Below are 15,293 nucleotides of genomic sequence, written 5' to 3'. Positions count from 1 at the left end.
TTGACCTCTCTGGGCAGGGTAGTGAGATTTTATCAGCTATGTACGTGCAGTTGGGACCACATTCTGGGGGGGGGGGGTGGGAAGAGTCTTGGTGTATGAGCAGCGGAAGAGAATGAGCGCCATCAGGTCTCTTGAGAAGCCACGCAATTCGCCCACATACCCCACTGTTTTTAGCCTATTGTGCTGACTATGTGACTTTAAACAATGCAAGACACAGAATCAAAAGAGAAACATTTGGACGCAACTATTCATTGAACTTGACCCTAGCTGACTTGCAGCAAATGACTAATTTTAAAGGAAATGCATGTAGATGCCTCATATATATATATATATATATATATATATATATATATATTTTTTTTTCCTAACATAAGAACATTCTGGAAGGACCAATCAATACAATACAAATGTAATAGTGGTGGTTCAATACGTCCTGCAGCAATTATGGAAATCGTGATCACCTACATTTGAATAGAATTCCGTGGTTTACCAGGCATTGTCATATTTTCATTCAATGCTGGGGGATGGGGGGAGATGGAATTTTTGTTGTCCTGATTTGACAGATGTTGAAATTTGGATTCACATAGGTTAGGATCACATCATACAGCTACCACATAGCAGGACCGGAGCTCAAACGCAGGTCTTGAGATAAATTCCAGGATCCTTTTCACAACCTGGCCCCTTCGAAAATTGGTAACAGATGTATCGGGCTGGCCACGCCATTTATTTGGTCCCAGTGTCTTTCAAAGCAGTTATCAAAAGGAGGACCCAAGACACTTATCTGTCACCAAGTTAAACTTTCCTCCCGATTCCCGTGAAAGTTAAACCATGTGTTCCATTAGGGATAATCAGTTCTGTCAAGTGTAAAGGAAAACATCTCTAGAAAGTAGTTGATCCAAACAAAATTTATTTTGAGGGGAATTGGTTGAATCTCTAGGAAGACAGGAAAAAACTCGGTCTCTCTAGGGCATCCTAACTCTAAACATTCCTTCCTTTGGCAAGTGTCCAATGGTGACTATTTGATTTCACCAAACAACTGCCTTTGTGGTGATTTATTCTTTTCAAATTACATGAAAGACACAGAATGTATTTTTTAGAAACCGGAAATATGGCAGCTTACTTCTACTTCCAATTGGGTCTCATTTCTTTCTCATTTCCAGTGGCTTCTCCATACTGTGTACCCTATTCCTATATTCCTTGGGTCTCTCTATACACAGCTAACAAGACTAACGTGATATATGGTTACCGGTATTCAGTTCTTACTTTATATAAGAAACTGGTTACTGTGACATTATATATCCAGAGTTAGCATATATTTCAAGCTTTCCACTAAAATTTTCATTAAAATATCATTGACATGAATGAAATGTTTTAAAGACAGTCTAACAGCACTTTGCAATTACTAAATATGTAGGTAAGTATACACGTGCCTACACACACATGCACACACACAAAACTCAGGACGCGAAACAGCAGACGCAAACCCAAATCCAACTCTACACCCAAACCCAAGCATGAACACCCTTCAAACTACCTACCGTATCTTCCAGATCTTTTTTTGTTTCAGCTTTGTTAGGTGAAACCTTAAAATGTAAGAAAACCAAATATTAAAAATCATAGCTAGCTCATTAGGTAGGGTGATTTGATTTCATAGATACATTTTTTTTTTGTCTTTGTTTTTTTTCTGGGGGGTGGTGGTAAAATTCACTCTGCTGGTAAAGAATGTAATGAGAAGCCCTTTCCAGTAGAAAGGAGTTCTACCAAGTTTAGTAGAAAACCACAGACTTCTGGATAATTTCTAGGTATAGAAAAGCTAAAAAAAAACCATTAATATTTTATAATGAAATGTATCAGATCTTACACATTCACTAAGGGCTTGACCACATTCAAAACTGTCTCCTGGAAGGCCACGGATTTTCCATGAATTCCACCACCAATCCAAAGAAACGCACAACCCTTTGGTGTTTGTGGCACGTTCTGTTGACTTGTTTTACCTTTTGAAGTTAGTCTCGGACTTCGGAAATAACTCGAACACACCTGCAGCTGTCTGTTTGATCATTCATTCATTCATTCATTCAGCCCTCTTTTGCATGTCTGACATGTGACTGTCTGTGGCTTCCTTGAGGAATCAGAGATAAGCAAGCAATACAAGACACGGGTCCTTGCCTCTATGCAGTCAAAGTAGATTTAGAGGTAACAAGATAGGGAATTATTTCTATAGTTTTATCTGCCATTTGGGCGGCAAAACTACATTGATAGGTCCAGAACTCAAGGAGCTATTCTCCAACTATGTTTATGATCAATGACCGTAAGACATGAAACTACTGTAGAGTTCCATGACAACACAGCTCATGTCACACAGTTTGGGCACCCAACGTTCATATCATGGTCCTCAGCTCTGATGTGACATGATCCCCTTGTAAGGCACCTCTTGTCCCCATTCTCCAGTGTTCCAGCTGCACCATCACGGCACCCCATTCAATACAATGACATCCAAGTACGTGTTATTCTTAGAATTAACCAAACTTTTGAGCAATGGGATTGAGGAAAGAGGGGGAGGAAAACACTTACCAGAGTTTTAAAGAAGCTCATGATGGAATTACGATTCTCTGTTGTGTCTGTTGCCTGGGGGTCCTCCTTTGCAACGTCCAGTTCCTCTGGGTCCCCAGGGACAGAGCACCTCACAGTCGGGATCTCTTGTCCTTCCTTCCCCTTGCTGTCAACTATGTCCTAGGTGTCAAACAGAGTCGTCACAGTTTCCACTTGTTGAATGTGGACTCTCACAGCAATATTTTTGCTTCACACCCCTCTCTCCCTTACCCCCTAATTCCAGCCATACTTCTTCTGCCCACGGGGATGCAGAACAATCGGGAGCTTATGAGAATCACTCTTCCTTCCCCTCCTCTGCTTTCTAACATATTCAGCATTTGCAGTCAGTTGGAGGGACATTGTTTGGAGCCAGAGGGGAACAAACACAGCAGGGCACGTTGCATCTCCGAACAAAACCTCTTTTCTCCCAATTCTACAAAGAAGCTGTGTATGATGCCAATATTTCCCAACTTCGTGGTCACCTAGTCTAACGATCCGTACGTTAGCCCCAGAGACGCCTCCATTTGACTTCCCACAATCTCCACAGTAAGAATCATATCAGCTTTTTAAAAGTACCGTTGTTTTATTTTTTTATTTTTTTAAAGTTCATTTATTTTGAAAGAGAGAGAGATTGAGCGGGAGAGGGTCAGAGAGAGAGAGAGAAAGAGAGAGAAGAAGAGAGGGAGAGAGAATCCCAAGCAGGCTCCGCACATTCAGCACAGAGCCCGATGTGGGGATCGAACTCACGAACCATGAGATCGTGACCTGAGCTGAAATCAAGAGTTGGATGTTCATCCGACTGAGCCACCCAGAGGCCCTAACCCCTGTCCTCCTTTCCCCATCTCTACAGCCGTGACCCTAGCCTAAGCCAGGTTACTTCAAACCCATTCATTCTTCAGGCTTGATCTCGAGTTTCCCTCCCCCTCCCTCCACCACTGACATCTCTCTGGGTCTTGCCGGCCACGACATCTGTTTCCTTCTCTGAGTTTCTGTGCCCCATTCTCCTCTGCACTCACTTTGGACGCAGGTTATGTACGTAAGATTAGCCTAATGCCAGAGGCTGGGCCAGAATAGCCTGCATTAAAAATGGGGCTTTTGTGGGACGGCTATAAAAATACAAAAATACGTTTTGATGAATATTTTAAAAGGTAATAATAACACACGTATCCTGCAAGGTTTGGCTCAGCCCCGGCACTCTTTCTAAATGGAGAGGTGCTTCTCGTGAAATGTCTCATAAAGAAGTGGAACTTCGTAAAACTAAAAGCAGATAAAAGCTGTGGCCTTGACAAGCTTGTTGGCTTTTCTAGTTAATTCCAGGCAAAAACTGTTTTGCCTTGGAAGAGAGGCTCTTTTGAAAAAAAGAAAAAAAAAAAAAAACAGGTTTCACGTGAGTTGAATTTTTTTTTTTAATTCTAAGGTATAATGTAGTGATACCAACATTATTTATTCAGTTGATAGGAAGGATGGTTGAAAATGTTGTTTATAGCGGATGAGTGGTAAGATACCTACAGGTACGGGGATTTCATGTTAGGTGCTACGCACGCGCACACAGAAAGTTATTGTTTTGGTGTGCTTTAAAAAAATATTATTCCCGGCACCAGACCTTTGGTTACTGTGGATGTTTTTGCTTAGGTGAAGCTGGGTGAAAAGAGATTTAAAAAAAAAAAAAAGTTGGTTAACATACAGTGTAGTCTTGGTTTCAGGAGTAGAATCCAGTCACTTACAAACAACACCCAGTGCTCATCCCAACAAGCACCCTCCTTAATGCCCATCCCCCATTTAGCCCATCCCCCACCTCCCCTCCAGCAATCCCCAGTTTGTTCTCTGTATTTGAGAGTCTCTGATGGTCTTCCTCCCTCACTGTTTTTATCTTATTTTTCCTTCCCTTCTGTTATGTGCATCCGCTGTGTTTCTTAAATTCCACAGACGAGCGAAATCAGATGGTATTTGTCTTTCTCTGACTAATTTCGCTTAGCGTAATACCCTCTAGCTCCATCCACGTCGTTGCAAATGGCAAGATTTCATTCTTTTTGATTGCCGATTAATACTCCATTGTATATATATACCACATCTTCTTTATCCATTCATAGTTCCTCTCGAAATAACACCAGCATTCTTCACAGAGCTACAACAAACAATCCTAAAATTTGTATGAACTGGAAAAGACCCCAAATAACCAAAGTCATGTTGGCGAAGAAAACCAAAGCTGGTGGCATCACAATTCTGGGCTTTAAGCTGTATTACAAAGCTGTAATCATCAAGACAGGACTGTACTGGCACAAAAACAGACACATAGATCAATGGAACAGGATAGAGAACCCAGAAATGGACCCACAAATACACGACCAACTAATCTTCGGCAAAGCAGGAAAGAGTATCCGATGGGAAAAAAATACGGTCTGTTCAGCAAACGGTGCTGGGACAACTGGACAGCGATGTGCAGAAGAATAAAGAGAAAATTTTAAATAAAACTTGAAACAAAGAATATTATACCAATAATCGAACAGGTGTTTTGGGCGATGAGCCATTTTGAAAGTGGTACAAGGAATAAATCTAATTGAGAGGTGTCCCACTGGGTCTGACTTACGGTGCTGCCTAGGGCAGAGTTATCTCCGTTCACTCATGGGCTACGTGGGGGAACTTGGACTGTGCCCAAGCTTCAGAGAGACCATGGAGGGTTAGCATGGGCTCTGGAGCTGGCAGTCTGGACACTCCCCACTCCACCAGATCTATAGTTGCCTAAACCAGAAAAAATGAGCATAGTCAAGAAAGGACAATGGCACCAGCAAGGCAAAAAGACCAGAGCCCTTTTCTCTCAGTCCTTCCTCCCCGAACTCACACACCTGAGGACAGAGAAGTAAGAGAGAAAATCCTATTCCTTCCAGATTACAAGTCCAAGGTGGCATCAGAGCTTGGCTCCAGAAAAGAAAATGGATACGAGATTAGAGTTCCCGAATGGGACTGGACTTTTGAATCACTGCAAGGTTTGGGATCTATGACAGCATAAGAGTTAGGAAGGAAACTATTTATTGAACGTCTACCGGGTGCCTCAAATGGACACATCTGCTGGGAATACAGCCGTGAGGGAGACACACACAGCCGTGTTCTCAGACAGCTGACATTCCAGCAGGGAGGCAAAGCAAAACCCAACAAAAATACAGGGGGACCAATAAGTGAACTTCATGACTCAGGAAGTGAAGACTGCAAGAGAAAACATGAAGAAGATGAAAGGACAGAGGGTGAGTTAGTCACTCGGTGAAATCCTCCAGGAAGGTCATGTGTGGGGGTGGGGGAGGCATCTATTCTGCGGGGGGTGGGGGGTGCTGACCTCCAGGTTAGGTCAGCTGCTCTGAGCCCCTCTGGCCCCACAGCCCATGGGCTCCCAGTGCTCCTCACAGTGAGTGGAAGAGTCTGCATCTAGAAGGGTCTGCCAGCTCCCAGATGGGCTCTTCCTGCAGGGAGGAAGAGGCGATGATTCTTCTCCAGGGCTAGACACACAGGGAACACTTACTGAACTCCCTGGAAATAAAACGGAACACGGTGAAGTCAGTGAAGGGGAAACGGATTGGTAGAAGGTCAAGTGGTGCTCATGGGTCGAGGTGGTCATCAGGGAAAGCCCGCCATGATGCCTACCCTCTGAGGAAGGCAGCAGATAGCCATTTGTACCTCCTTGCCCAGGACAGAGCAGTCTGAATGGAGGAGACACGGCTCAACAGAACTCCAGGGACGGAGGAGTCCTCCAGCTTTGTCCTCGGCCCCATGGCATCTTCTCCAGACATCTCTGAAGATGCTTCCCTCCGCCTCCCTGATTTCCCTGGGGGCAGCAGTGTCTCAAGTCTTGGACAGCAGCTGAGAGATGAGACCCCGTAGACCCTCCTGCTCAGTGTGAGGAGATGGTTTGTCTGCCAGGGGCTCTTCCCCAGTGACAGCTTTATGGCCTTTCAAATTGAAATCCTTGGCTTGAACTTGAGCCCTTCTCTTGAAATAATTTTTTCTTCTTAGCCTGGCTTTTAAAACAAACATAACTCTGCTTCCAGAAAGATGGAGAATACGAATGTTTCCTTATCCTCCCAGTAAGCAAAATGGAAAAACCAATCCCTGCTTTCTCTCTGCCAGGTGGACAGGGGCAGGTAGACCAGCTACAGAATGGAGGAACCATATGGTGGGGAGTTCCCTGGGATTTCTTTTTGCCTCATAGCTTCTAGACCTGGAAATGGAGCCAGCAACCTGGAAATACCAACAGTCACTGACCCCACCCCACCCCCCTCCAAAAAAACCAAAAAAGAAAAAAGAAAAATGCTTACAAGGAGGCAGAAAAACTAGATCGCACACACATTGCTTGCTGGTGGGCACATAAAATGATACAGCCTGTCTGGAAAAGGGTTTAGCAGTTTCTTACTCACTACACAGCTACAATACAACCTAACAACTGTACTCCTGGGTTTTTTCTCACCAGTAAAATGAAGACATATATTCACAAAAAATATATGAAGACATATATTCACACTTTCCTCCACAGGAAAGTTTATAGCAACTTAGTTTGGAATAGCCCCAAACTGGAAACAACCAGATGTGTTTCAATGAATGAACCGTTAAAGACAATGTGGTCTATCTGTAGCATGGAAGGGTATTCAGCAACAAAAAAGGAAGGAGAGGAACAGTATCAAGTAATAGCGTCCATGACCTTGATGAGTCTTCAGAGGATCCTGCCTGTCCCAAGAGTACACATACCATTCTAGAAATGACCTAACTATAGAAAGACAGAACAGATGAGTGGTTGCCAGAAGTTAACAGAGGGGTGGATACGGTAGGGAAGGGGATGTGCCTATAAAAGGGCAACATGACGTGTCCTTGTCTTGGTGGGAATGTTCTCCATGGGATTGTATCAATGTCAATATCCCGGTTGTGTTATTGTATCACAGTCTCACAAGATGTTACCACTGAGGGACCCTGGATGAAGGGATTTCTTTGTATTACTTCTTACAACTACATATGAATCTATAATTTCAAGATTAAAAAAAATTAAGTATATTGTTTTAATGTTTATTTATTTTTGAGAGAGAGAGAGAGAGAGAATGTGTGTGTGTGTGTGTATGAGAGGGGGAGGGGCAGAGAGAGACAGACACACAGAATCCAAGGGAGGCTCCAGTCTCTGAGCTGTCAGCACAGAGCCTGACGCGGGGCTCGAACTCACGAACCGTGAGGTCATGACCTGAGCCAAAGTGAGATGCTTAACCAACTGAGCCACCCAGGTGCTCCAAGATTTAAAAATTTTAAAAAAGCATTGTAGGGTAGTTCTGGAAGAGTAAGAATGAAGAACCAATAAAAAGTCCAACAATTCTGGAATAGATCGATAAATTAGCATGTGGCATTAACACGTGAGATTAACCTCTAAGCTACATTAGCCTACATTTATTTCTACATGTAGGAATTAACATACGTTCCATGTGATGGAATATTTTGCAGCCATGAATTCTTTGAGGAATGTATAATGAGGAAAAGAAATGCCTATGGAAATAATAAAAATGGCCAAGCTTTATGTGTCCAGCCCTAAGAAACTAGTTTAAAAGGCCCCATTTAGTTCTTACGATTTCATGAAGTATGTCCTATACGCATTTTTCTTTTTTTACTGATGAAAAAATTGATGCGTGACAACAATAAGTAACTTGTGTATGGTCATAGAGTAGAGCTGGAGTTTGACTCCGAGCCCAAATTATTCCAGAAGCAAAAAACGTGTAGGCTGTCTTCTACATTGCCTTAAACAACTCCCTTTCTTCCGGTGTTTACTTAAATATCTTTCTACCAAGGGTTTTCCTATTTTAGTTTCTCTCGTCTATTTCTTTTCCTTGCTGTGCAACACGACTTACCCAAAGATATGTGAGAATTTAGCGTGTGATAAAAATGACACCTCAGATCTCTTTTTTTTTTTTTTAATTTTTTTTTCAACGTTTATTTATTTTTGGGACAGAGAGAGACAGAGCATGAACGGGGGAGGGGCAGAGAGAGAGGGAGACACAGAATCGGAAACAGGCTCCAGGCTCTGAGCCATCAGCCCAGAGCCTGACATGGGGCTCGAACTCACGGACCGCGAGATCGTGACCTGGCTGAAGTCGGACGCTTAACCGACTGCGCCACCCAGGCGCCCCACCTCAGATCTCTTTGAAGTGAAGGAGTGTTCAATAAAAGAGAGAGGGACAACGAGGTGGTCATCTGAAAACCAATTAACACGGCGTCCTAACTCAATCCTACACCAGGACAAAATCCAAATGGATAAAAACACTAGAAGAAAACACCAAAAAAAGTATATCTTTTATAATTTTGCGTTGAGAAGGCTTTTGTAACTATGACTCAAAATCCAGAAGCCATAAAAGGAAAGATTGAGATTTACAAAAAAAATCCAAATGTTTGAAAACATTCCATTGGGAGGCTGGTTTGGGAAGCAGGCACTGTTGTAAGTGATGATTGGAATATAAATTAATTCTGTCCTGATTGAGGGCAATTTGGCATTATCTATCAATATGTTTTTTAATTTTTTTAAGTTTTTATTCATTTTTGAGAGACAGAGCATGAGTCGGGGAGGGGCAGACAGACAGGGAGACACGGAATCCGAAGCTGGCTCCAGGCTCTGAGCTGTCAGCACAGAGCCCAACGTGGGGCTCAAGCCCACGAGCCATGAGATCATGACCTGAGCCGAAGTTGGACGTTCAACCGGCTGAGTCACTCAGGAGCCCCTACCAATAATTTTCAAAAGAACGGACTCTTTTCTCTAGCAATTCCACTTCTTTTTTTTTTTTTTTTTTAATTTTTTTTTCAACGTTTATTTTTGGGATAGAGAGAGACAGAGCATGAACGGGGGAGGGGCAGAGAGAGAGGGAGACACAGAATCGGAAACAGGCTCCAGGCTCTGAGCCATCAGCCCAGAGCCCGACGCGGGGCTCGAACTCACGGACCGCGAGATCGTGACCTGGCTGAAGTCGGACGCTTAACCAACTGCGCCACCCAGGCACCCCTAGCAATTCCACTTCTAAGAGTTGACTCTAAAAGTCAGTTCACACACGTGTGAATACACAGAGGCATGAGGCCATTCACCGCAGTGAGGCAATTAGCCAATGTTTGGAAACCAGCCCAACGTCATTCCCAGCATCCTGGTGAAATAGATCATCGCACATCCACACAGTGGATTACTACACAAGTGTTAGAAATGGGGAGGGTGTACAGATATTGATACAGTGTCGACTGGGGAAAAAAAAGCGGGGAATAGAACAGAGGGTGTATTATATTATTTTCTGTGTAAAGAGAAAGGAATAAGAATTTACGCTTGTATTTGCTTACGTACATCCAAAGAAACCCTGGAAAGATACATTCAAAAATGCACACAGCAGTTATCTACAGGAGTAGCACTGGGTCACAAGCACACCGTCTTACACTTTCTTATTTTGAGCCGGGTATGACCTATAACAACCAAAATTAAAACGTAGGCGACTAATACCAAATTAAAAAAAAAAAAAAAAAAACAAAAAACCAAAAACCCAAACACTCAGAGGGTGAAACTAAACACAGTTGGGAAGATGATGCCTCAAATATTGAGTTATTTGTGGAATGATCTGTGCTCCTAACTACGAATATGTCTTTGCTATTCTCATCAGGCCTCCAGATCATTCTCAGCACCAGACATTTTAGACCAAAGCACAAACGTTCCTCAGGAAATATCTGGAAACTTCTTTCATACAAACAGGTGTTCATGCTGTCAGCTTGTTTTTCATCCATGTGGAAGAAGCCTAGGTTCCCCCCTTGCCGTTGCCTTCAAAGGGCAAACAGACAGGAACACTAGTTAAGTGATCACAATTTGTCATATTGAAAAATAATGCCGCCTTATCATAATTTGATTGTCTATAATAAAACCCATATGGAACTTCTGGCACCTTCCTTCAACTGTAAATTGTCAACTGGATTTCAGCCTCTTTAAGCAAGGCCTACATCGTCAAAGTGAAAACATAAGGCAGAGGGGTCAAGGCCATAAAAGCCTTGTCTGGAGCTATTAGTGATAAATGTCTCCCTCTTCTAGCTTTACCTCTGACGGCATGTCACTGGTTTCGGTTCGAATGCTATACCTGGAATCGGCACTTAGCGTACACTTTAACACAGGAAAATTTGTCTGGAAAACACCGAATGGTACAGAAACCCATTACTCCATTCCTTTCCATCTGTTAGAAATTTGAGCCACATGCTGCCTAGGATAAAAGGGAAAGGTCTCTTTCCTCTCCCACTTGGATGCCCCGACAGCACAAAGGGCATCGTGTGCCAGGCAGCAATGGTCTCCAGACCGTCTTCTTCTGAGAGCCCCGTCACCTGCATGGAGCCATTGTCAGATGGAGGGAGAAAAATGGAATGTGGTTAATTCTTGAAGGTAGAATTTATCTTGCCTTTTGCCTAAAAGGGAAAGCAAATGAATCAACAAGCAGGAAGGAACTGCAAAACCGAAGTCTACGGAAAACGTTTTTGTGGAACTTCAAATTTTCCTAAGCCAATCGGGGTACATATATACTACATATGTTATATACGTCTATATTGCATATATCATATATGTCTATATCATATACATTTCCTTTGTGTTACTAGGAAGCTCCAAGCCACCTAAGGAGAGTCTATCATTGTAGCTAATTTTTATTTTTCCCATGATTCCTGCCCAAATTCACATCAGCTGGTAAAGAAATGCCTTCGCACCGTTTGAGCTTTGGCAAAAACAGGGAAAGAACACAGCGCCTAAGGAATGCGAATCACGGAAGGGCTTCAAAGACTGCCCATCCGATACCGCAAAATTCCTCTCGCTCATCCCCTACTGGAGGTAACTACGCCCTCGTTGTAAGCGGATTTAATAAGTGGGGGTTATTTCTGAACAAGGAATTGGCACACTAGCTCTGAATTGCAGAGTTCCGGAATTACCGTGAAGAAAAAATAACCTAGTGCAAACTGTCACTACCAGCAGCCTTTCTCCGGGTTGTGGTGCAACCCCGGGGTGGGGGGGTGGGGGGGGGGGGTGGCCCTCAAGCCTCACAGCGCAGCCTAGTGGAGGGATCGGGAAATTTCCTAGACTGTGGTCCTGTGTAACCTTACCAGGCAGTGCATATAGATGAGCGGAGTAAAAATGTAAAGTGCACCCATCATCCCGTTACTGAAAGCGACAGACTGCTACTCACAATGTGCAGTTTTTTTCATTCCACACCCCTCTTTGGGTTCCGGAAGGATGAATATGTGTGGGCAGGCGGGCACACACGCTTTTTACCCTAAGGGGATCTTTTCCTATTTTGAAACCCGCTCTCCTCGTTTAACATTGCCCTTCACAGGTCGCCCATTCCAGCCCTATGTCATGCCGGCCTTTGATGTCCAGTGCAAGGGTGTGCCGTAATCAACAGAACAACGGTTTCACTGGATCTTTTCGATCCTCCCCACGTTGCCCTTATAGACGTTGCTGGAATTAAAAAAAGAAAAAAGTCTTGCGGATAAAATTTTGCCCATTTTCTCAATACATTCCGAGACGTCAAACTGCTCATTCCAAACGCACGCTGCTTTGAGACTTTAAAATTGTGTACTGTTAAAGTGCCGTGGTTGAAACAGGCTTCCTAATGATCCGGGGAGTTGATTAAGAAATTATCAAAGATGTCAGAGGGCAATATAAAATAATATAAAGGTATGGAAACGTGAAAGCTGTCTTTTCTTTGTCTTCTGGCATGTTTTCGAAGAGGAGAATTTAAGCTGCATGACACAGATCTAAAAACGTTCCACTTATCCATTTTCCAACCCCCTTTTTGGGAGAAGAGAGGCCATATTGTTCATTTTATCCGCTTACACTAATTGAATCGGGCTAGGCTGGACCAGCTATCCAGCGTGATGCTCTTTATTGTAAATCGTAAGATCACCACCTGCTTTAATACTCTGTAGACCTAACCTCAGGGTATTAAGAACTCATCTCGTATCTCGGCAGCAAAAGCCAAACACAGCACCTATACGTAGTACAGCCTCATTAATCCGTCATGTTGACTGATGCAGAGATATTGTATTTATAAGATTAAATAAAGCGGTTGTGTATTGTGGTCAGAGACGGAGGGTGGAAAGAAATCTATCAAAGAAAGCAATTCACACCTGCTTCCTGTGAATAAGGGTTTTCCATTTTCTCTCAGAACTTCTCTCTACTTGAGGGGTAAGTGAATTTGTCAACTTGATTTCCAATGGCAAGTGAAATGTGGGTAGAGAATTAAGCAATGAAATGGTCTTTTCCTGCTTCTCCTTCTTTTTGTCCTCAGCAGTCATTGCTTTGGGGATATTCTTAAGGACGCACGACTCGGCATCTGCTTAAAGGCCACTGCGTATGATATAAAATGGAAAAATACATTTGCGGTGGGCAAAGCGTGGGTGGGGAGGCATTCCCAGGGCAAGTCACATCGGGCAAAAGGGATTTGTGGAAGATTCTTCTGTTCCACGATCAGTTTCAACATGTACAAGTTCCAGAGTGATCATGGCATTTCATATTTATTACAGGGAAGACATCCAGCTTAAAAAAAAAAAAAAAGTATTTCAAAATCTAAAAGCTAATGACCCACAGCCTAGAATATGTTTGTCATCTGCTTAACAAACACTTCTCAGTAACAAGAAAACTGTTTTGCATGTTGCCAAAATTAGGTTGTAGACCTTCTAAGAATGGTTTGGCCTTGTGCAGAAAGGGAGAAAAAAAAAAGTCCCATCCTTTTTCCTGAATTTCTAGATTAGACCAAACTCCTGGGCCCTACCTCTACCCGTTTAATCATCAGCCACCTCTCCAATCTACTTCCTGTCTCAAAACGCTACCGATTTAATTCATAGCCCCTTTTCTACCCTTGGAACTATCTGCTTGTTTATTTTCTTATTCGCTCTTGCTCTCTTCATTGGAATGAAAGCTTTCGTGAGGTACACCCTTCTATCTGCCCTAAAATCACTCCTGACACAAAGGAAGTACTTGGATGTTTGTTGAATGAATGAATGAAAGCATTCACGCTTCCTGTTTTTAGTATACAACACCTGCCAACAGATTGACTCTCGGGCTCGATTTAGAGTTTATTAACCAGATGGTCACCTAAGTAGCTTTATTTACTTAAAAAATGTGTTTTTTTTTAACCTTTATTTATTTTTGGGACAGAGAGAGACAGAGCATGAACGGGGGAGGGGCAGAGAGAGAGGGAGACACAGAATCGGAAACAGGCTCCAGGCTCTGAGCCATCAGCCCAGAGCCCGACGCGGGGCTCGAACTCACGCACCGCGAGATCGTGACCTGGCTGAAGTCAGACGCTTAACCGACTGCGCCACCCAGGCGCCCCGAAAAAAATTTTTAAAAAAAGAACAGCACTGTTCTGTGCATTCTTTGCTGCATTCATGAGCATGTGCATCAGGTCAAGGTGTAAAATCTATTTCTTCCTGTGGGTCATGGTCAAATGAGGCAGTTGCGCAATGAGTGAATTCAAGTAAATTACCCTGAGGGCGGGAGGCACCGGAACAGTCTCTGTCGGCTCCGTTCACGCGATGATTTCCTGATATAAAGTTGGATCGAGAAAATCTATCTGGTTTCTATTGATGGCAGATCATCTCTGCTGAAGAGTCTGTTCGCTGCTGAAGAAACTTGACAAGCCCCGCCTTGTACCTTGACACAGATATGTGACTGGATCTACCATCGACCTTCGGAAACTTCTCTTCCCTTTCATAGGACACTATGACTGTGTGTGTCCACTACTTGGACCTCTGGCAGCCACAAGTGACGCCACAAGTGACAAAATCTGTGTACCGAGCCAATCATACATGGCAGGTGCTGGAGACTGACTCATGCTAGGGCTAGGGAGATGTCGAACCAACGTAAACCCCTTACCTCCAGAATTCTTATTATGCTCAAGAAGTAATAAATTCTCCTCATTAACTATGCCACTAGTGATTGGGCAAGCTATTTCTTTTCTTTTCTTTTCTTTTTTTTTACTCACAGCCAAAGGTACCTGAAATGATATACTACTCAAACTCCGTCATACTGGAAGACCATTTGAGCTATTTTGTAATTCTTTATTTCTAACTTTCTGAGGACTTAGAAAACATACTGTTTTATTTAGAGTCATTGCTACTGACCGCCCGTATCATCCTCTATCCTTTACAGTACCCCCTCAGGCACTATCTTCCTCTTCTGAATGAAAGCACCAGGTTTTGAAATGACTGAGTGACACATACTTTGGGAACGGATGGCTGCCAGTGGATGATTATGGTTTTGCCACTAACTTCACTTCTCTGAGCTCTAGCTTCCTCATCTGTTAAGTGGTAATAAAAATATCTACCTTGGGGTGGCACCTGGGTGGCTCAGTGGTTAAGCATTCAACTCTTGACCTCGGCTCAAGTCATGATCTCCAGTCTGTGCGTTCGAGCCCCACATTGGGCTCTGTGCCGGCAATACGGAGCCTGCTTGGGATTCTCTCTCTCTCCCTCTCTCTCTCTGTCTCTCCTCTGCTCTCTCTCTGTCTTTCTCGAAAATAAATAAATAAATATTAAAAAAGTTTTCTAGACATCTACCCTGTTGTACTGTTATAAGAATCAAAGCAGGTAGCAGATAAAATATGCAAAATACTTACTACACAGCCTATGAATAATGAATTGTTAAAAAGGGAGGCAATTATTATTATTAACTCCACCTCACAGCTAAT

At 43.2% G+C, this 15,293-nt stretch overlaps 1 protein-coding gene across 10 annotated transcripts in view; it reads right to left on the bottom strand.

Annotated features, from left to right (window-relative positions):
* BCAS1 (brain enriched myelin associated protein 1) overlaps nt 1-15,293 on the bottom strand; it is a 101,260-nt gene that overhangs the window by 43,186 nt on the left and 42,781 nt on the right. For all 10 annotated transcript variants that reach the window (XM_045444179.1, XM_045444181.1, XM_045444186.1 and 7 more), the window contains exons 5-6: nt 2,572-2,730; nt 1,539-1,583 (exon numbers count right to left, since the gene is read on the bottom strand). In XM_045444179.1, the coding sequence (XP_045300135.1) occupies nt 1,539-1,583; nt 2,572-2,730 (204 nt within the window). The remainder of the gene's footprint in view (nt 1-1,538; nt 1,584-2,571; nt 2,731-15,293) is intronic.

Source organism: Leopardus geoffroyi, chromosome A3 (assembly GCF_018350155.1).
Source record: "Leopardus geoffroyi isolate Oge1 chromosome A3, O.geoffroyi_Oge1_pat1.0, whole genome shotgun sequence".
Classification (NCBI taxonomy): domain Eukaryota; kingdom Metazoa; phylum Chordata; class Mammalia; order Carnivora; family Felidae; genus Leopardus; species Leopardus geoffroyi.
This window is presented reverse-complemented; position numbering and strand designations above follow the sequence as displayed.